The sequence below is a fragment of the Oryx dammah genome, unplaced genomic scaffold (genome assembly GCF_014754425.2).
Source record: "Oryx dammah isolate SB20612 unplaced genomic scaffold, SCBI_Odam_1.1 HiC_scaffold_13, whole genome shotgun sequence".
NCBI classification, from domain to species: domain Eukaryota; kingdom Metazoa; phylum Chordata; class Mammalia; order Artiodactyla; family Bovidae; genus Oryx; species Oryx dammah.
Window position 1 is genome coordinate 28,784,828 of NW_024070197.1, and position 20,100 is coordinate 28,804,927.

At 48.1% G+C, this 20,100-nt stretch overlaps 1 protein-coding gene across 1 annotated transcript in view; it reads right to left on the reverse strand.

Annotated features, from left to right (window-relative positions):
* CDH3 (cadherin 3) overlaps window positions 1-20,100 on the reverse strand; it is a 48,990-nt gene that overhangs the window by 3,322 nt on the left and 25,568 nt on the right. The window contains exons 3-15 of the mRNA XM_040253259.1: window positions 17,574-17,644; window positions 15,901-16,026; window positions 15,514-15,669; window positions 15,284-15,428; window positions 14,058-14,233; window positions 13,327-13,455; window positions 12,249-12,434; window positions 10,378-10,619; window positions 9,839-9,984; window positions 8,868-9,092; window positions 3,806-4,018; window positions 582-712; window positions 72-218 (exon numbers count right to left, since the gene is read on the reverse strand). Coding sequence (XP_040109193.1) covers window positions 72-218; window positions 582-712; window positions 3,806-4,018; window positions 8,868-9,092; window positions 9,839-9,984; window positions 10,378-10,619; window positions 12,249-12,434; window positions 13,327-13,455; window positions 14,058-14,233; window positions 15,284-15,428; window positions 15,514-15,669; window positions 15,901-16,026; window positions 17,574-17,644 — 2,093 coding nt within the window. The remainder of the gene's footprint in view (window positions 1-71; window positions 219-581; window positions 713-3,805; window positions 4,019-8,867; window positions 9,093-9,838; window positions 9,985-10,377; window positions 10,620-12,248; window positions 12,435-13,326; window positions 13,456-14,057; window positions 14,234-15,283; window positions 15,429-15,513; window positions 15,670-15,900; window positions 16,027-17,573; window positions 17,645-20,100) is intronic.

Sequence of the window (20,100 nt, forward strand, 5' to 3'; positions counted from 1 at the left end):
CCTGTGCTCTTTCTCTCATGCTGCTGGTGCTTGAATGAAGGACTGCCCTACGCTGGGCCCCCATGACTCACCTCAATGATGAAGTTGCCGATTTCATCTGGGTTGGCTGGCCGAGGACGGTACATGGGTGTGGGGATGAAGGATGGTGCCACATCGTTGCGGAGAACCACCTCAGGCCGGGCCTCCAGACCCCGGTGGAGTTGGGTGATGTCATAGTCCTTCAGGGAAGTGAAGGAGGACATGGGATGGAGAAGAACCCTCCCACTCCCTCCATTTACATCTCATCCCTCTTCTGTGCCACCTGGATGTTTTGGTTCAAGAGGAGGTCTTAGAAGACAATGTCAGAGATCTCTGAAAGCCCTAGATTCCACAGCCCTTCCTCTCAGATTAAGCACAGGCTCAAGGTTGGGCTGGCTGGGGCCAGAGACTAGAGCAGTGGACGAGGCACCCTCTCAGAAGACTGACTTCAGGCCAGGGTCTGGGCGACGCAGCTAACATGGTCAGATGGTTGACCCAACCATCCCTGCCAGGGGCCATGGGGGCACCACGTCCCGACCCTAGGAGGGCCCTGCATGCCCTACCTGGTCCTCCTCACCACCCCCCTCTTCGCCGTAGTAGAAGACGTTGTCACGGGTGTCATCTTCTGGGAGGAGAAGGGGCTCCTTGATCTTCCGCTTCTTTCTCACCAAGAACAGGAGCACCAGCAGGAGGACTGCAAGAGTTGGGGAGTATGAATATTCACCCCAAACAACCACATGGCTGGCCAGCACCCCCAAACTCTTGAAGTCCCATGTGATTTTTGATCCCTCTGCTCAGTAGCCAGCTGCTGTTGCTAAGTCACTTCAGTCGTGTCCGACTCTGTGTGACCCCATAAATGGCAGCCCACCAGGCTCCCCCATCTCTGGGATTCTCCAGGCAAGAACACTGGAGTGGGTTGCCATTTCCTTCTCTAATGCATGAAAGTGGAAAGTGAAAGTGAAGTCGCTCAGTCGTGTCCGACTCATAGAGACCCCATGGACTGTAGCCCACCAGGCTCCTCCGTCCATGGGATTTTCCAGGCAAGAGTACTGGAGTGGGGTGCTGTTGCTCAGTGGCCCCTGTGCACCTAGGAAAACCCTCGCCTCCTCATCAAGGCTACAGGACTGGCCCCAAGCTGTCTCCAACCCTCCCTCTCTGCCCAGGTCTAGTCACACTGGCCTCCTCAGGGCTCCTCGAATATACCCAGCAGTCTCCCACTTCAGAACCTTCATCCCGGCTCTTTTCTCACCTGGAACACTCTCCAGGCATACACATGGCTCTCACCTTCCTGCTCGCAGCTTAAAACCACTTCCCCCTCCTGGTATTCTGACTTCATCCCCCCACCTGTAATTCTGCATCATTTTACTGTTAGTCTCCCATATTGTGTACTGGTCCTTCGGAAACCCTCCTCTGTGGGGATGGGGACCTCCCAGTAGATGTTTGTTTGTTTTGGCTGCACCATATGGCTTATGGCAGCAGTCCCCAACCTTTTTGGCACCAGTTTTAGTGCTACTTTCTTCTCTGTGGAAGACAAATCTTCCACAGATGGAGGTGGGGGATGGTTTCAGGATGCTTCAAGTGCACTACATTTATTGTGCACTTTATTTTATTTCTATTATTATGATCAGCTGCACCTCAGATCATCAGGCATTTGATCCTGCAGTCTGGTGGCCCCTGGCTTACTGGATCTTAGATCCCTGACCAGAGATTGGACCTGGGCCCACAGCAGTAAATGCACCCAGTTCTGACCACTGGACTGCCAAGGAATTTCCAGATGTTACTTTTCAATATGACTTTTTCAGTCACGAGGTGTCCCATAATAGCCAGAGACTTTAAGTTAAAAACAAGACAATGCAACTTTGATGTGGTGCAGTAATCTGAATTTAGGTGCAAACACTATTTTGGAATTTTAAGATAGGGACTGGGTTTCAGTGATATGATCTAAAAGGCCGGAGGTCTATTTGGACACAGTGGGGACTGGCTTATTAGTGCCCAGCTGCTGCCCCTAACTGCTGTGACTACCCCCAGTTAATTCCACATGAGGAGGGCAGTTCTGGCCCTCTCTGTGGCTGTTTAATGGAGGAGGATACAGCCACTGCTCAGCTTTATCCCCGTTTTTCGCCTGCTGAGGGAACCATTGTCCTCTCTAGCCAGATAAAACTGATGGAGCCACCTTTGGGAGTCCCTGGGTTCTTAGGATGCAGACCCTGTGTGGGTCAGACTATGGCCTTTCCCTCCCCTTTCCTCCCCATTGGCTTAGGGAAAGGCAGGAGGCAACCTGGACTGCCTACCTGCACCCAAAGCCTGTGTTCAGCTGCCTACTGTTACCTCCATTTGGACTTTTCCCTTAGTCCTTCCCACTGGTTAATAGAAACTCCGTGTTTCTACTTGCTTAGGCCTTGAAGTCATAGATGGCTCTTTTCCTCATCTGAATCGATTCTACCTTGAAATATGACCAGCTCTCACCACCTCTAATGCCACCCTGGATCTGAGCCACAACTCCCCCCTCACCCCCAGATTATGGTAGCAGCAGCCCTCTACAGTCTGTTCAGGAGAATCCTACAAAATTCAAGTCAGATCACATTGCTCCTCTGCTCCAAACCTGATGACTTCCCATTTCACCCAGAGTGCTTACAATAACCCACAATGCGCAACGCAATGCTCCGCCACAGCCATCACCTCTCTTCTCCCTCTTGCTTTTTCCACAACAGTCAATGCTGTTTCCACACAAAGCACAGAGCCACCTCAGGACCTTTGCACTGGCTGTTCCCTGGATATCTGCATGATCTGCTTCCTCAACTCATTCAGGTCTTTATTCAAATGCCCCCTTCTCAGTAAGCCTGTTCTTGCCGATCCTACATAAAATGCCAGATCTCCTCCTCCCCTTACTTTCTTTTAATCCATAGCAACACCTATTTCTCTGCTGGCTTATTTGCTATCTGCTCTCTGCATCAAAAAGTAAGCTCCATGAAGGCAGGGGCTGGTCTGTTTTTTTTTTTTTTCTGTTTTTTTTTAAATTAATTGGAGGCTAATTACTTTATAATATTGTGGTGGTTTTTGCCATACATTCATATGAATCAGCCATGGGTGGACAAGTGTTCCCCATCCTGAACCCCCCTCCCACCTCCCTCTTCAGCCCATTTCTCAGTGCACCAGCCCTGAGCACCCTGTCTCATAAATGTTGCACTCTCAGCACCTAACACAGTGCTCAGTGCAAGTACGATGATTAATTAAAGCTTGTGCTTATTGCATTCATGCGTGATTGAATGGGTATTTTCTGGGTAAGGACAATTCAGAGAGTGAAAAAAGTAAATGTGATAGGTTCTACCATGACAGCAAAGAAATTAGTTTCTAACTAAACACTTCTGCTCATTAGACCAGTGTCTCTCAAGCTGAAACATGCGTTAGAATCCACTGAAGGGCTTGTAAAAACACAGATTACCCGGTCTTAGCCCTGAGCTTCTGACTTGGTAGGTCCGGGGTGGGCCGGGAGTTGGCCTAATCAATTCCTGGTGATGCTGATGCTCTTGGTCTGGAGACTACACCTTCAGAACCACCACTGTAGCCACCAGATGATGTGACCGCAGGGCCACGTCTGCTCCCCACTGGATCCCCAAACCCCGGCACCTCCCAGAGGCCCCATAAACATCTGTGGACTAAATGACACTTCCAGAATTAAGAGGACAAAGAACAGATGGGCAATGTCGGTGGCCCGAGTCTTTAAGTTTGGGGTGGACTCAGGTTTCTAACTCCCCCAACCTCAGAGGGAGAGGGTGCCAGCACTCACGCAGCAGAGCCAGGGCAGCGCCCAGGATGGGGAGAAGGAAACCCCCCTTCCAGGGTTCCGCGCAGGTGTCCTTCTCCACGTGGCCGTGGCAGTTGCACACAGTGGCTTTGATCACTGTCAGCTGCTCCTTGTTGCCGTGGTCAGACAGGGAAAGGTGCACGTCGTAATTGTCTTGCTTCAGGAACTTCTTCAGGGACAAGGCTACTGTGTCTCCTGGAGCAGACAGATAATTATTCACCTCAGGAGGCCACGAATGGTGGGAGCCAAGCACACCACGAAGGAGATTTGAGGAGGCAGACTGCATCTGGGCCACAGGGAGCAATGTCGTCAAAGCACACTTACGCCGAACGTTACAAACGGATACTTGGTCCAAGCCAAGTCCTCCACTGAGGGAAGGATTATTTGGATAGAAGAATAAAGTCATCATTTGTTGGGAGCCAGCGTGAGGAACTCTGCCCATGGCAAAGGTCATGAGGAAGGAAGCTTGGCATACGCAAAGGCGTGCTCAAGCCTCAGGAAACCCCCTGTTCCCGAGCATCTGCCCCCAAAACCAGAGTACTTTACAGGGAGCTCTCCCCCATAACCATTTCTCTCAGAGAAGGAGTTAACTTGCAGCTCCAGTTAATAAAAATTCCTGGGTGTGACAAGAGTGTTTCAACTTATGAACTCTGAAGGTTCTCTGGCCTGCCTGATCAGGCTGATCCGGCTGCATGTGATTTGTTTACAGCCTCCCAACTGTGAAAGGCACAGGATGTTTTAAAACTTTCTAAATACAGACTCTTTTGAGAAGTTAGAAGATCATTAGTATAGTATAGTGGGTTGATTAGGAATTATATTGGTGAAGGGTTTTTTCTTCATTTGTCGTGCCAATAATTACTGCTAATTCTCTGCCCTGGGTGTGACAAGGATGTCTCAGGTCAAACCTCTCTGCTGACAGACTAGCTTGTGTGACAACCTCTCAACCATAAACAGCACAGAGAGTTTGGAGTATTAGCATAGTGCTTTTTTCATTGATGAGTCAATGATTGCCATCAGGCCTCCATATCCTTAGGCACCTGGGAATATATTAATCAATGTATTTGGAATATAAAAAAGGAAATATAATAGTTTTTTGATGTTAGCAACACTAGACTTTTTAAGTTAATGAATCTTCTCTTTTGTTATAGATCACTGTACTTTGTTATAAATCACTATAAATCACTATGCTATGTAAAAATGTAACTTTATCACTATCTTAAGACAAAATAATCTTAAGGGGAACATTGGTGAAGGGTTTACATTTGTTGAGCCAATATTTGCTGCTAAATCTCCATATTCCTGCTCTTATAATGAATATAACTAGCATATAGGAGAAATAAGTATTAACCTTTAAGATTAATCACGTTAAACCTTAGGTTAAGTAAATTCCTTTCTTGATTGTAACTCACTACACCCTCACCCTATAGGAATGCAACTTTATTTGGAGGGTGGCGCCTGATTTTAGACAAAATCACCCCTGGAAAAATAAGTTTTCTGGTTAACTGACCGGTATCAGAAAGGGCCATAAAATGTCAGTAGACCTCACGGCTAGAAGATGATGTAAAAACCCATAAGACCTTTGTATAATTTTATATGAAGCACCTGATTGTGACAAGGGTCAGGTCTGCTGACCCCCGCGTGACTCTGTATTCATCCCTATGTATAACAAAAAGGTATATAAACAAACCTGAAAAATAAAGAAATCGGATCAGTTTCTGGAAAGACTGATTCTCCCGTGTCGTTTCTTTCTCGCTCCCCATTTTCCTGGCTGAATTCCCATGTGGTACGAGGGTACGCACCAAGCCTACTGACTTTGCTGGGGCTTCTAAGATCGGACCGGGGAGGCCTCGGCCTCGGGAAAACGGAAAGACGCCTGTGGCCTATGTAGGTGGTGATTAGTATTCCATGTAAACCAGTTATTCAGCCTCTTTTCTCCGATAATTCTGCTACTACACTATCTGTTTCTAATCTCCCTCTATATCTGTAATTAAATAAGTTTTTTCCAGGACGCTGATTCCGTCCCCACCTTCGAATTACCCTGGATCCACTGGGGCTGAACCCCGGCAATCATTCTATTTTTAAAAAATCAATAATCACAGTATTTCTAAATATGACATTAAAAAAAATTTATGGCATGCAGGGCCAATAATTTCTCAGCATCACTAGCTGCCAGATTGTTCTTTGCTTCAAAACAAACAAGCAAAGAAACAAAGTTCTTCCTAAGAGACAGCTAGCACAATCTTTTAATATTTATATTAACTGGCCACCTGTTTTTCTACCTGAAACTTTACTACCATTTGTTATGGCAGCATTTTGCTCTTTCAATTGTATATATAATGTTTATACCTCAGCTCTATGATAGAATTTCAATATATCTGAAACTTGGATATTTCTGAGTGAGCATCAGTTATTAAGAAATCCAAATGCATATGAGCTGGTGATGTAACTGATGCTGGGAGCAGATCAGAGCATTAGTGACTGCGCACAAGCTCAGAGGTGCCAGCAGTGAGGCTGTGCTGGGCACCATGCTAACTGGCCTTCGAAGGCCTGGGGCAGGCAGCAGGCAGCCACAGAGCCAAAGCCAAGCTTTGGAGCAGCCTGCACGATGGGAGCCACTCTAGGGAGGCTGCTTGGCCATCGTGGAGTGGGTACGAGGGCTATGTTTGTGGGTGAGAAATATAAGGTTGGAGGCCTCTCTGAAGAAAGGCCTTCGGTTTAGACCCAAGTTTCTCAAAGAGCGCACTGTTAGCTTGGGTGGAACTGTTCTTCATCAAGAGGAACTTTCCCGAGCACTCAAGTCCTCACCACTAAATGCTAACAGTGTCCCCCCAACCCCAGGCATCACTGGGACATTCAAAAACAACCCCGCGTTTCCAGCCCACCTGCCCTCAGGCTTGCTGGCCTATTTCAGCACTGACCTCAAGCCACTTTCAGTTCACAGGCTCTGCACACTCACTGGGCCCCTCTTAGCTGAAAGGCCAGAGGGAGAATTCACCCTGTTCTCACTCAGCAGTGGCAGACAGAGAGAGTTCTGCAGGCTGGATGTCTGGTCCACTGAGTGGAGAGGCCAATGTGGGGCATTTCACCAGAACATCCCTCTTGCCTTCCTGTTCCCAGGCTGGAGAGCTGACTTCTCAGCTGATGATGGCGCTGGTGGTGGCAGTGGGGACTCAAATGACACTTATTACGTGCCAAGCCCGACTCTGATCTTCACCTCAACTTTAAGAGAAAGGTTCTGTTACCCCTCATTTTACAAATACAGACACTGAAGCTTAGGGAGGTCAAGTAACCAGCCCAGTTCACACAGGAGTAGAGTTGGGATTAACTCCTCTCACAATAGAACACAGACAGATAAAACGACTAAGTCAAAACCAAGAACCAATGGTAATGTCAGGCGTTGGTACCACTGGGCTTTGAGGTAACGCTCACTCTTGGCAGAGCCAGACTGTGCCTGTTGGTGAAGACAGCCACTGGCATCGACTGGGCACTGATGGAGCAGAAGAGGTAGGTGCCTGTCATGCACTCAGCCTTCACAGTGACTGCACAGAGGTACAGTCACTGGCACCACCCCCCAGGCGGGGAGAACTGCTCAACAGTGAGGTCCAGTAACTTGCCCACAATCACAAGCTGGTAAATGGAGGGGCTGGATCTTGAACCAAGGTATTCTGACTTCAGAGGCTATGCTCTGTAAACCAAACAGTCAGGGAGGGGAAAACAGCTTCCAGCCCACAAGGAGGTGATAGGAGACCAACTTGGGCTTCTTCGAGGAAAGGTGCTGGGTATATACCCCCCAAATCAGAGGAATCATAAAAACGGGACAGTGTGTGTGTCTGAGGCAGGTCTCCTCAGTCCTTTTTGGACAGGCTCAGCAGCAGCAGTAGACACCAGGCATTTGGTTACTTCAGGGAAGAACCTAAATGTACTGGTTCCCCATTCCCCTCTTGGGCGACCCCAGCCCCAAGAGGAAGAGGGAGGCATTTTAAACCAGGGTGAGCTTCTCCAGGGGCCTTATTGGCACTTGGGCCTGGAGGCACTGTTCTTACGCACCTGAGTTCTTGCCCATTTGATGCCAGCAAGTCCCCTCTTCAGTCCTGTGACAACTGAAAAACCACTGTAGGCTGAGGAGCGTTAAGGGGTGGGGAAGAGAAAGGACAGGGTGGTGGTTGGGAGCAGGGGCATGAGGGCCAGGGACCTTGTCTTCAACTTATTTTCCACTGCTTACCCACACTGTGCCTTTGGACACGCCATTTAACCTTTCTGAGCCTGATTCTCATCTGTAAATAGGGATAAAAATACTCACCACAGGGGATGGTAGAAATTTAAAATAAGAAGTATTAAAAAGCATTTTGCAAACTGCCAGGGGTGGATAAATGGTAGGCAGCAGAGGATCCCGGTAGAGCAGACTGCTTGCATCCCAATCCTGGGGACATTATTTTCTAGCCATAATGCTTCTGGCAGGATATTTAAGCTTCTGTAAGCCTTGGTTTCCCTATCTGTCAAACGGGTGCACAAACATGTATATGTATGATTAACAGTACCTGCTTTACAGGGTGGTTGTGAGGATTCAGTAGCTGAATCTATGTGAAGTATCTTAAGCACACATAGCAAGCACACTCAGGCATATTAGTTGTTATTACTGTGCTGGGTTCCTGACTCTCTCATTATGTCATAGTGAGAAAGTCATGTCACATCTCTCTCTGGGCCTCAGTGTTTCCAACTGTATAGGAAAGTAGTTGGGCTAGAATGGTCTTTAAGGATTCCTGTTGATTCCAAAGGTTTAGACTAAGTTAATAAGCAGCATTTGACTGACATCATCTTTGTTATTGGCTGTGTGGCTTGCAGGATCTTGTTCCTTGGCCAGGCATCAAACCTGTGCTCCCTGCAGTGGAAGCCAGGTGTCCCAACCACTAGACGGCCAGGGAGTTCCCCTGACTGACCTTCCTGAGGAGACCGGTAACTCGGTGACGCACAGGACGATGGAGCAGGAAGGTGGCTGTTGCATCTTGGGGGAAAGAGGACCCATCTGCCACCAACACCCAGTTACCTTTCTCGCTGACTTCTGCTGTCCAATAGACGTCCGAGTCGTGTGTGAGTTGGGCCTGGAAAGGGGCAGTGTGGGGGGACAAGTCCTTGTCTGTGATGTTTAGCACCTGGGGCACAGGGCTTTGGTTGCAGATGGTGATCTGACGGGGCTCAGGGACCGGACCGTGGTCATTGATGTCCATCAGTGTTAGCAGGAGGGTCCCTGTGCCAGTGGTGGGAGAGCTCCCTGTTCAAATCACACATATGATCCCTTTTCAGCATCTGCCTTTGGCTGGGTCGATGAATCCATATTAAGCTCCCCCAGGACTTACCCAATAAACCTCAGAACGGTCCTGTTTACTGTCCAACTGTAACCTTTCAAGAGTGTCCCTGCCCTCACTTCATTATATTTCAAACCAGTGATGGCAAATGCATGGCAAACATGCCATCATTCTCATTTTTACAGAGACTTCATCCAGACAGCCACTACCAATCTATCACCAAGAGAAAAAGATTGGCCACCTCAGGGCTGATGCGTTTGCTGACCAGCTTCAGGGAAGTTTCGCTTCCCAGCCCTGCAGTAACCTCTCGCCTGCCTCCAGGTCTTGGTTCGGTATGTGTCAAATAGAGATGTCATTACATCATTACCCCCAACCCTGTCGTGGCGTGACATCACTCATCAATTGTAACACTTGTAAGGCAGCCCCTTTCAATCAATCACAAGGGGAAACCAACAGGCCAATTTAAGGCTCAGTAAAGCACAAACAGGCTGAAAGGTATCTTTAGGATACCTCCTAACTCCTGGGTCTTAAGGAAACTGGAACCGGCCAACCCTAGGACTGACCACTCTAAGTCTCCTCCGAGAGACCACTTTGACCTCCCAGATAGGATTGCTGACACCCCTTCCCCACATCACACTCAGCCTGCAGAGGGGACATGCTGTGTCCTGGGCTCCAAAGAGGCCCACATGGAGGGGCTGGAGGGAGCTCTCACCATCATCTGTGGCCAAGACCATGACTTCGTAGATGTTGTTCCTCACAAACTGCTCATCCTCACGGTCCAAGACCCCGGCGGCAGTGACCTGCCCACTGTCTGGGTCCATCGCTAGCCACCCTGCTGGGTCTCTCAGGATGTGGTAACTGGAGCAGAAAAGTTGCAAAGAATCACACCCAGGATACTTAAGAGTTCCAGTGTCATCATTCAAAGTCTCCTCATGTCAACTAGCAGAGGGTTTCATGGGACTTGGGGCTCCTAGACAGGATCACATGGAAAATGCATCTCACCCCCAAGTGGGCTCCTGAGCAGAAGGTGGGAGGGGGCCAGCCAGGGACATGTGAGAGGGATTGGGGAACACCTGTCCTCGGGACTTAACCTCCTCTGTATGGAGGGAGGAAGGGAAGGCCCTGTGCAGGGGTGGTAGTCAAAATATTTAACAGTCTTTATGGCAATTAGAACAAATACTGCTGCATATAATAAACAACCCATCCAATGTACCGTGCCTTTGGCTGAACTCTAGCCGAGCCCCTGCGTACCTGATCTTCTGACTCCCCTTGTCTGGGTCCTGCGCAGTGTAGGTACAAACAGGCTCCCCAGTGGAGATGCCCTCCTGGATTTCGATGACTTTGGAGGGCGGGACGAACACGGGTGGCTCATTCACATCCTCCACATGGACCACTACGGTGGCTGTGGAGGTTGGGAGTTTCACCACAAAGGGAACCTCGTTGATCACTTCAACGTACAGGGTGTGCTGGGTTTTGGCCTCAAAATCCAAGCCCTGGGAGAGAACAGGAAGGAGGACCAGAGTCGTCGTTTTGTGAGGAGGCCCCATGCCATGCTGTGAAGTCTGGAAGAGAGGGCCCACCACGAGAGGCTGGGGCTCCCACCAGCAACAGTGCTGCCCCTGCCCGGCCCCATAGAGCCTCCTGGTTTCCTCCTGCATTTCTGGAGTGGATACCCAGTGAGGGCCTCTCGGACCATCACCCCAAAGGCAACTAGACTAGTAAGCCCGAAGCCTAACTGGTTCCCAATGGGGTGACGACACTCCATAGTGGGTGTTGTCGGAATTTGGAGAGGGCATTTCTAGGTGTCCTAATGACAGGGAATGCCACTGGTTGGGGCAGGGACACAAAGAAGGACATGGGACTTGCTAATATCCCCCTGGACATTCATGTATTCCTGGGCGTGAAGCTCTGTTTACATTTACAGTCTAGAATGTGTTTTCCATACAAATCAAGCTTTTGGTGTGGTTTTAATTTATACTAAATTTCCTAGGAATGCAACTTCTGAGGGGAGATCATAATTTGTTCAGGCCTTTCCTCAAGTTGTTTATTTGAGGTTCTGGAAAAACATCAGTACCAATTGTGGTATGACTCACTACAGCGACATACAGTAAGTATCTACTACACTTGGCTGATTCCACAAACAGATGCAAGAAACCGACCACTTCATCATGTTTTCTAGTGTAGTTGTGCCCAAAGGTTTACACAGGGAAGCATTTTATTATCAGTAACTTTTCCTGAAAATTCTCCTTTATTTTAATTAGGGCATTCCATTTTTCTAGAAATTACATAAGTTATTATAGAGAAGTTATAAACAAAATTCATTTTACAATGTGAAAGGGGCATTACAAAACTTTGGTTACAAGGAGGGGACAGCTTTTAAAGTATTGTGGCTCAGATGGTAAAGTGTCTGCCTGCAATGCCGGAGACCCAGGTTCAATCCCTGGGTTGGGAAAATCCCCTGGAGAAGGAAATGGCAACCCACTCCAGTACTCTTGCCTGGAAAATTCCATGGACGGAGGAGCCTGGTAGACTACAGTCCATAGGGTCACAAAGAGTTGGACATGACTGAGCGACTTCACTTTCACTTTCTTTCTCAAACTGGGCCATTCTTTATAATAAACCAAGAGGTAAAAGACATCAAGAAGGATTAGTCCGATTTTCTTGAAGTGTCAATTTTACTCAAGATTTTTCAAGAGGCAAGGGTACGCCTAGATGTAATTTACAACAGTTAAAGTAATTTAAAACTTTTAAAGTAAAACATTTTACTATCCAAACACCAAGATGTGAACTACGGATTGAAGGCAAAATTAGCAAGGATTCCAATAAAACAGACCCTCTGTGTAAGACCAATTAGGAGCAGCCACTAGACACACTGGGAGGAGGGGCCCCACTGACTGGCCTCAATTAGATCAGTGACTCTGTTTTATGAACTGGGTCTCTGGGGAAGATTTAAACAAAGGAATTCCCCCACATAAGAGGGGTGGAAGAGTATTGCAAGCCACGGGCCTGGTGCACTCCCTGGTGAGTGGTCCCAGGTACGTGTCCCAGGCAGGTAGTACCCCTAGTCCTGGGGACCTCCCTGTCCCAGGTGTGGCCCTTGTACAAAGCCCAAACTGACTTACCTTCTTGGTTGTCAGGATACCCTGGTTGCTCTCAGGGTCAGTAGTGATGGTAAAATGGTCCCCGTTGTCACCTCCCACGATGCGGTAGGTGGCACGCCATGCCGGTGAGTTAGGGGCATCCAGATCAGTCACTGTCAGCCTCTGCACCTCATGGCTCACTGTGTTCTCGGGCACATGGGCCTCATACTGTCAGTGTGGAAAACACAACACTGTCAGAGCGGAGAGGCTAACTCCTCCAAGAGGCGGTTCTCCTCTCTTCACCGGCTGTGAGTCCTCCACCCAACTCCAGGGGAGCCCCATGCCGCTCACCCTTTCTGGGACATGCACAGATGCAGAATGCCCCAGGAGTCAACTTCACAGCTTGCTAGGACAGACACACCACAGTGACCCTGGGCCTGCTTTCCCTACATCCCACGGCCTGATGCTCCCAGACTCTCAGCCATCCGGGTGCCCACGCCCCCAGGGAGAATAGTCACCTATATCTAGCTGAGATCAGAAAGGCACAAGGAAGGTGGCAAGAAGGGCTAGGTGTCTGATGGCTCCGGGGCACTGACCAGGGACTTTTTTGGAAATTTAGAACAGATGGCCGTGATGGGGAAATCAGCTATTCAGAACAAATTTTCCACAGGCCTGAACAGCATTTAGCGGCCCAAGTTACCTAATATTGGAAGCGGGTGGGTATCATCTTGACTGGCACTGAGTCCTCTATCACGTGAAGTGACAAGCATTCACCGGGGGTAGGTGGGCAGGTGTAGGTGTGAGTCAAGTTAGGAATTTCCATATCAACAAAGATTTTCATATTGAGCACTTAGGTACTAGGGATTACGCTAAGAAATGTACATAGATTATTTCATTTAAAACTCAGAACAATGCGGCAGGTATTAACACTGTCTCCATTTCACAGATGAGGAAATAGGGCACAGAGAGGTTAGGTGCTTCCCCTCCGGTCACACAACTTACAAGTGCTGGGGCTGGGACTTGAGGTAATACAGGCTGATTTTTGAAGTTTCATCAGAAAGGAGAAATTTAACCCCTCATCACTTGACAAGGAAAGAATGAATGAAGGAAAGGGTGTTACCTTCTGGGGATCAAAAACGGGAGCGTTGTCGTTGGCATCGAGGATGTCCACTATGGCCACAGCTGTGGTGCTGGAGCCATCCCCATCCATGTCTGTGGCGTGGACGGTCAGTGTGTACTCGGGGACTCTCTGGGAGAAAAGGAGAGAGGGAGTGGAAGCCACTGAGAGCAGGGCACAGCCTTGAGTGTACATGGAGGGAGGGGAGTGTTTCTCCCTTCCAGTGTTCACCTGATCCCTCGCTCGCCCACTGCAGGAAAGACCAGGAGCCAAGGGTGGAGGGAGAGGGGAACTGCGGATCCAAACGGTTTTCCTGGGCCAGTCAGTCGTGGGGTGAAGCCTGGGCACTACCTCCTGACTCAGGGCGGATCCAGAAGGGGAGCTCTGAGCAGGAGTTTGGCAAAGGTATGAATTAGGGAACTCCAGTACCCATGGAGCTAACTGCTTTGTGGTACACATGGGACAAATCTGGGCAATGTGCATGCTAAGTGAGCCATTCCAAGAGGAAATGAGAAAACCTACGGAAAATATCAAATGTCTGCGTTTCACAGCTGCCTCCTCAGCCTTAATGAGATGGCTTGGCAGAGTGCCACCAGTCCAAGGGTGCTGCGGGACATCAATACAGGACCTGGCTGCAGCCCTTCCTGGCCGACTTGGGCTCTGGGGCAGGGGCTTCTGCTCTGAGTGTCAGGGCCTGGCCTAGGCAGGCAGCCCCTTCCTGAAGGGCCACTCACTTCCCGGTCCAGGCCACTGGAGATGACGCTGATGGTGCCCGTGCTCCGGTGGACTGTGAACATGAGGTCATGCGGGTCCTTTGGCTCTTGACTGTGGATGGAGTAAGCAACCACCCCGTTGTAGGTGTTGACGGCGTCGTCCTCATCCGTGGCTGTCACCTGCATCACGGAAGTGCCTGGAGGGGAGAAGGGCTGGTAAGTGAGCACCCTGCCCTCCCAGTGCCAACTTCAGCCTCATCCACTTCTGGAACCCTGAGAGGTTCCACCCTGCACGCCAGTTTGGACCCACCTTCCCCTCTCATCAGAGACTGTTAGTTGCTGCCCACTTCCCATTCGCCCCTACTTCCTTAGAAACATAATTGTCATAATCACTCTAGGTTGGGCACAGGTCCACCAGGAACCAAGGCCATTTCCCACCGCTTCTTGCAGCTAGCTGTAGCCATGAGACTGAATTGTGACGAATGGGATAAATAGCTTTGGGGGAAGCATTTTTCTGAATTAAGGGGCTTACTCTTCCCACTCGTTCCCTCCTTCAAGATGTAATGGCTGGAGCTCCAGCAGTATTCATGAGGTGATCTTCGGAACGAAGCCAAAACAGCAGAGCAATGAGACAGACGGAGCCTAGGTTTCCCACACTTTAAAGCACCATTCCAACCTGGCCTGACCACGTCTAGGCTTCTGGAATACAGGAGGAAGAGGCTCCATCTTGCTGAAGGTAGTTTTTCTTTTAAAAATGTCTACTGTAGCCTTACCAATTCACATTTCTCTATAATTTTCTACAACTCAAAGGAAGAGGAGGAGTCCTCCCCAATAGCACCTGTCTGTGAGGTCATTAATGTGCACCTATTTCTCTAGTCTTTTGCCCCAATTAATTTTCTCTCTCTTTTTTTTTAAGCTGCACCTCATGGCATGCAGGATCTTAGTTCCCCAACCAAGGATTGAACCCATGCCTCCTGTATTGAAAGCACAGAGTTTTAACTGCTGGACCATCAGGAAAGTCCCTACTCTAGGATCATTCTTATTCAGGGATTTGGGGATGGAGTGAGGGAATATGGATTTTTAAGAGGATCCCAGGTGATCCGATGTACAGCCTAGGATATCGCATGTCAAGGGTTCTTCCAGCCTTTAAGAGTCTGGCTGACCTCCAGATGGTTCCAGAAGTTGACCCAAGGCCAGATCTGGGCCCAGGAGACCTCTATAGCTCCTCACCTCCCCAGTCTCCTTACCAGGTAGCACCCCTTCCAAGACGCTGCCTCTGAAGACATCCTGGGTGAACTTGGGCTTGTGGTCATTCTGGTCTGTTACAATGATGGAGATGTTCATGGGATCTTCCACAGAGGCGCCGTTCTCCGACACAGCATGGCCAAAGAGCTGTGGGGGCACAGGTCTGTGGTCAGTCTGGCACTCCCCTCCGCAACAGGCTCTGGGGCCCTGCTGGATGCTAAAGGTTACTTGCCTCATACTTGGCAATCTTCTCCCGGTCCAGTGGCTTATTCAGCAACAACCAGCCTGTTTCCTTCTCTATGGCGAAGATACCCTCTGGTGGGCTGTCTGCCCCAGGCCCTGTGATGCTGTAGAAAATCTTGGTGCCTCTGTCCTTATTAGATTTGAGCTGGAATCAAAAGAAAATGACAGCTGACAAGATGACAACGATCTCACAATTGTAGCAAAGAACCCTCCATGGAGAGGGGTAGAGAGGCATTGCCTGATCAGAAATTGCTCCCATCACAGAGGCTTTCCTTCTGGAGGCCCCAGGGCTCAGCAGCAAGAAGCCTCACACTCAGGCCTTTGAATGAGGGTCCCTGCAGCCACCAAGCCTCCTGAGGGGAAGGCACAGCCATACCTGATTCAGCCTCTGGGGGAAAGGACCCTTGCCATTCTCAGGCACAGATATTGGCGGGACCACCCATTCTCTCTTGCGCCTTCGTAAGACAGGTGTGGGTGGGGAGATCTTCAGTGCTTTCCTTTCCTGCAGGGAGAGAAGATGTCTTAATCCAGGTGTGCAAACACACCTGGAACACACCTACCGTCCTCTCACCTACAGGAGCTCAGGGTGAGGAGAGAGGCCAGAGGCCTAGATGGGTTTATTGCAAAATAAAACTTGAAAATAATCTAAGTGTTCACTTACAGAGAAGGCCCAATTAAATACACTGTAATATATCCATCTAGTGAAAACTGTATACAGCTTGAACAATGAGGAAGAGGAAGGTCTGTCTGTGCTGATATGGAAAGATCTTTGATATACACTTAAATGAAAAAGAACACAGTACAGAACAGATTAATATATTAATAGTTTAGTACTCTGTTTAACAAACATTTATATAGGGCTTAATATGTGCTAGGCATTGTTCCATCTTTTGTGTAAAAGGGTAGGGAAATAAAGGCATATATTCATATCTGCCTTTACACAGTTTGGGGGATACTAGAGAAACCAATAATGGTGGTTACTGGTGAGAAGGTGAGAGGCCTTGTACTGATTTTTTTTTTTGCTCACTTATTTATTTTATAAAATATTAAAAAATTTTAATTTTATATTGGATTATAATTGATTTACAATGTTCAGTTCTACCAATGTATTTTTTTAGTTTATTTTTTTATTGAAGTACAGTTGAATCACAATGTTGCCTTAATTACTGTTGTACAGCAAGAGAGACTTAGTTGTACATACACATACTGATGTATTTTAGTACAAAAAGAAAGTGAAGCCATGTAAATGTTATTTTTTTCATAAAAAAGAGGAGGGAAAAGTTTGTTTTATATCTATATATATAATATATGTAAATATATTTAATATAAATATAGAACAAATACACAAGTCAATTCTAGAAGGAAAGAAACTGGTAACAGGGTAACCTATGTATTTTGTTAGAGGCGTGGAGAAGGCATTAGGCAGATGAGGAGACACAAGGGGAGGTTATGTGTTCTATAACTTCAATATTTAAAATTTTGGAACCATGTGGATATATCAGCTGTTCGAAGAATTAAAAGAAACAAAGAAATGTGGCCCAGAACTTCAGGTCCATCTTCCCAGAAAGTGAAAGTGAAGTCGTTCAGTCGTGTCCAACTCTTTGGGACCCCATGGACTGTAGCACGCCAGGCTTCTCTGTCCATGGGATTCTCCAGGCAAGAATACTGGAGTGGGTTGCCATTTTGGGATTGACTGTCCCGTGTTGGGATCGCCTTCACTTGTGGTTTACCTTCAGGATGTGGGAAAGACAAAAAGGGAGATGGGACAGGGAATTCCAGGGAGGAAGAGCACTGGGCCATTACTCACAAGGCAGCTCTCAGCCCCACTGGCCTGACTCTGGCGCCTCCTACTGGGCAACAACAAGCACTGTCCTGCTTAGATGGTTGCCCACGCTCGGAGCTACGGGCAACTGATGGCTAACCCTGTGCGCTCTGCAGGGGTAATGCGGCTCCCGACAGGCACAGCAGCCCCGGACTCCTGGCCGCAGCAAGCTGGGTGTGCACGGAGAACGCCTTTCTCCTGTCCTGCAGGTGCACGCGGTGTTTTACCTGGACTGTTTCATCATTCAGAACGTCAGTCAGCAAGGCCACCTCTTGCCCAGGGCAGTCTGTGAAGACCACTGTGGGAAAGGGAGGAAAAGAGTATTAGGAAGGAGGGGGCTTCTGGAAGCTACCCCATGGGAACCAAGACCTGACAACAGCCCCGTGACTGGATCAAGGGCTGTTCCAGGCCACTGTAGAAGGAGCCTTGACTTACTTCATCTGACCAGCTGTGTGACCAAATATGAGTTTCAGATGGGCTCCCAAGTTTGGTCTTGAGAAGGAGGACCACTCCAAGGTTTGTGGGACAAAGAACCAAGACCACAGATATTTAGCAACATGAGACTCATGGAGTCTCACGAGACCCAGAGCTGACCCAGGGTCACAGCTGGAGGCAGAAGAGTCGACGCATTTCTGAAGGCTCCATGTCTCCCTACATGCCATATGCCTCCTGCTATGCAGTCACCCACACTGATCATTCTGATGCCCTTTGGCTGCTTCAACTTGTCATGTTCTTTCCGAATTCTCCCTGCTTGGCCACCCTTTAAATAAGCAGTCTGAGTTAATAACTACCATTCGCTAAGCTGGAGACTGGGTCCATTTCATCTTTACAACTATGCTACCAAGGTAGGCATTAGCCCCTTTTCAAAGAAGAGACAATTGAGGTTCAGAAGCCTGACCCCACGACATATACTAGAGAGTATTCACAACCAGTATTCTTACCCACCCTTCCCTGTGGACAAGCATGTAATTAGGAAACCTGCCAGGGGGTACCTCTGGGCCTGTCAGCACCCTGCTGTGACTCAGGGGTTCCCTTACATTGGCCTATGTCAGTTTCCTAAGCAGCAGCACTACAAGGCCCACAGGGAGAGTACTGTGCCATGAGAAGGTCAGGGTGAGGTCTCCCAAGTGTCCTATTTTGAAAAATTGTCCTTTAGTTTCAGATGATGATGATAATTGTTTTAAAAACCCTTCTCTAAAGAAAGAATAATAAATGAGAGACTGTAAACTACACAAGTAATGTGAACATCATGAAGTATTCAAAGCAATATATAAGAATATAACATAAAAAATAGAATTCCAAATAATATTCTGCTATATAATGAATTCCTAATCTCAAGAACAACAAAAGATACATAACCCAGTCTAAAAAGAAAAAGACAAAGGAGGTGAAAAGACATTTTTTCAAATAAGGTATACAACTGGCCAGTAAGCATATGAAAAGATGCTCAATACCACTATCATTTGGGAAATACAAGAGCTTCCCTCATAATTCAGTTGGTAAAGAATCTGCCTGCAATGCAGGAGACCCTGGTTCAATTCCTGGGTTGGGAAGATGTGCTGGAGAAGGGATAAGCTACCCACTCCAGCATTTTGGGGCTTCCCTTGTGCCTCAGCTGGTAAAGAATCCACCACAGTGCGGGAGACCTGGGTTCAATCCCCGGGTTGGGATGATCTCCTGGAGAAGGGAAAGGCTACTCACTCCAGTAATCAAAATCACAGTGAGATATCACTTCAAACCTACTAGGGAGCCAAAAAAAAAGGTAAATAAGATATAAAGACAGATGAAGTCTTCTGCATTGAAAATGTGAAATGCTGCAGCCACTGGGAAAAGTTTGGTGGCTCAAAAGTAAACATAAAATTACCGTATGATCCAGCAATTCTACTTCTTGGTTTACACCCTAAAGAGCTGAAAGTAGGAACTCAAACAGACACATATATGTATTTTCATAGTATCCCTATTCACTTCCCTGGTGGCTCAGAGGGTAAAGCGTCTGCCTGCAATGCAGGAGACCTGGGTTTGATCCATGGGTCGGGAAAATCCCCTGGAGAAGGAAATGGCAACCCACTCCAGTATTCTTGCCTGGAGAATCCCATGGATGGAGGAGTCTGGAGCAGTCCACGATGTCGCAAAGAGTAGGACAAGCAACCTCACTTTCTTTCATTTTCTATTCACAATAGCCAAAAGGTGGAAACAACACAAGTGTCCATGAAGACCTAATAAACACAATGTGGTCTAAACATACAATGAATACATATACACACATGTATAAATATACATTCTTTATAAGGAATGAAGTTCTGACACAGGCTATAAATTGTATGAATCTTGAAAACATTATGATAAGTGAAGTGTCATTATGTGCCTGCATGCCCAGTCGTGTCTGACTCAGCGACCTCATGGACTATAGCCCGCCAGGCTCCTCTGCCCATGGGATTCTCCAGGGGAGAATACTGGAGTGGGTTGCCATATCCTACTGCAAGGGAACTTCCCGACCCCGGGATTGAACCTGAGCCTCCTACATGTCCTAGTCCGGCAGTCAGATTCTTTACCACTGTGCCACCTGCCAGGCACAAAAGTGACTGCGCTTATATGAGGTACGTAGAATCCTCAAATTAACAGTAAGTAGAACAGAAGGTACATGGGGCTGGCAGGGGGAATGCGTAGTTATTGTTTAATGGGTATGGAGTTTCTGTTTGGGATGATGACAAAGTTCTGGAGATGGACTATGGTGAAGTGATAGTTGCCCAACAA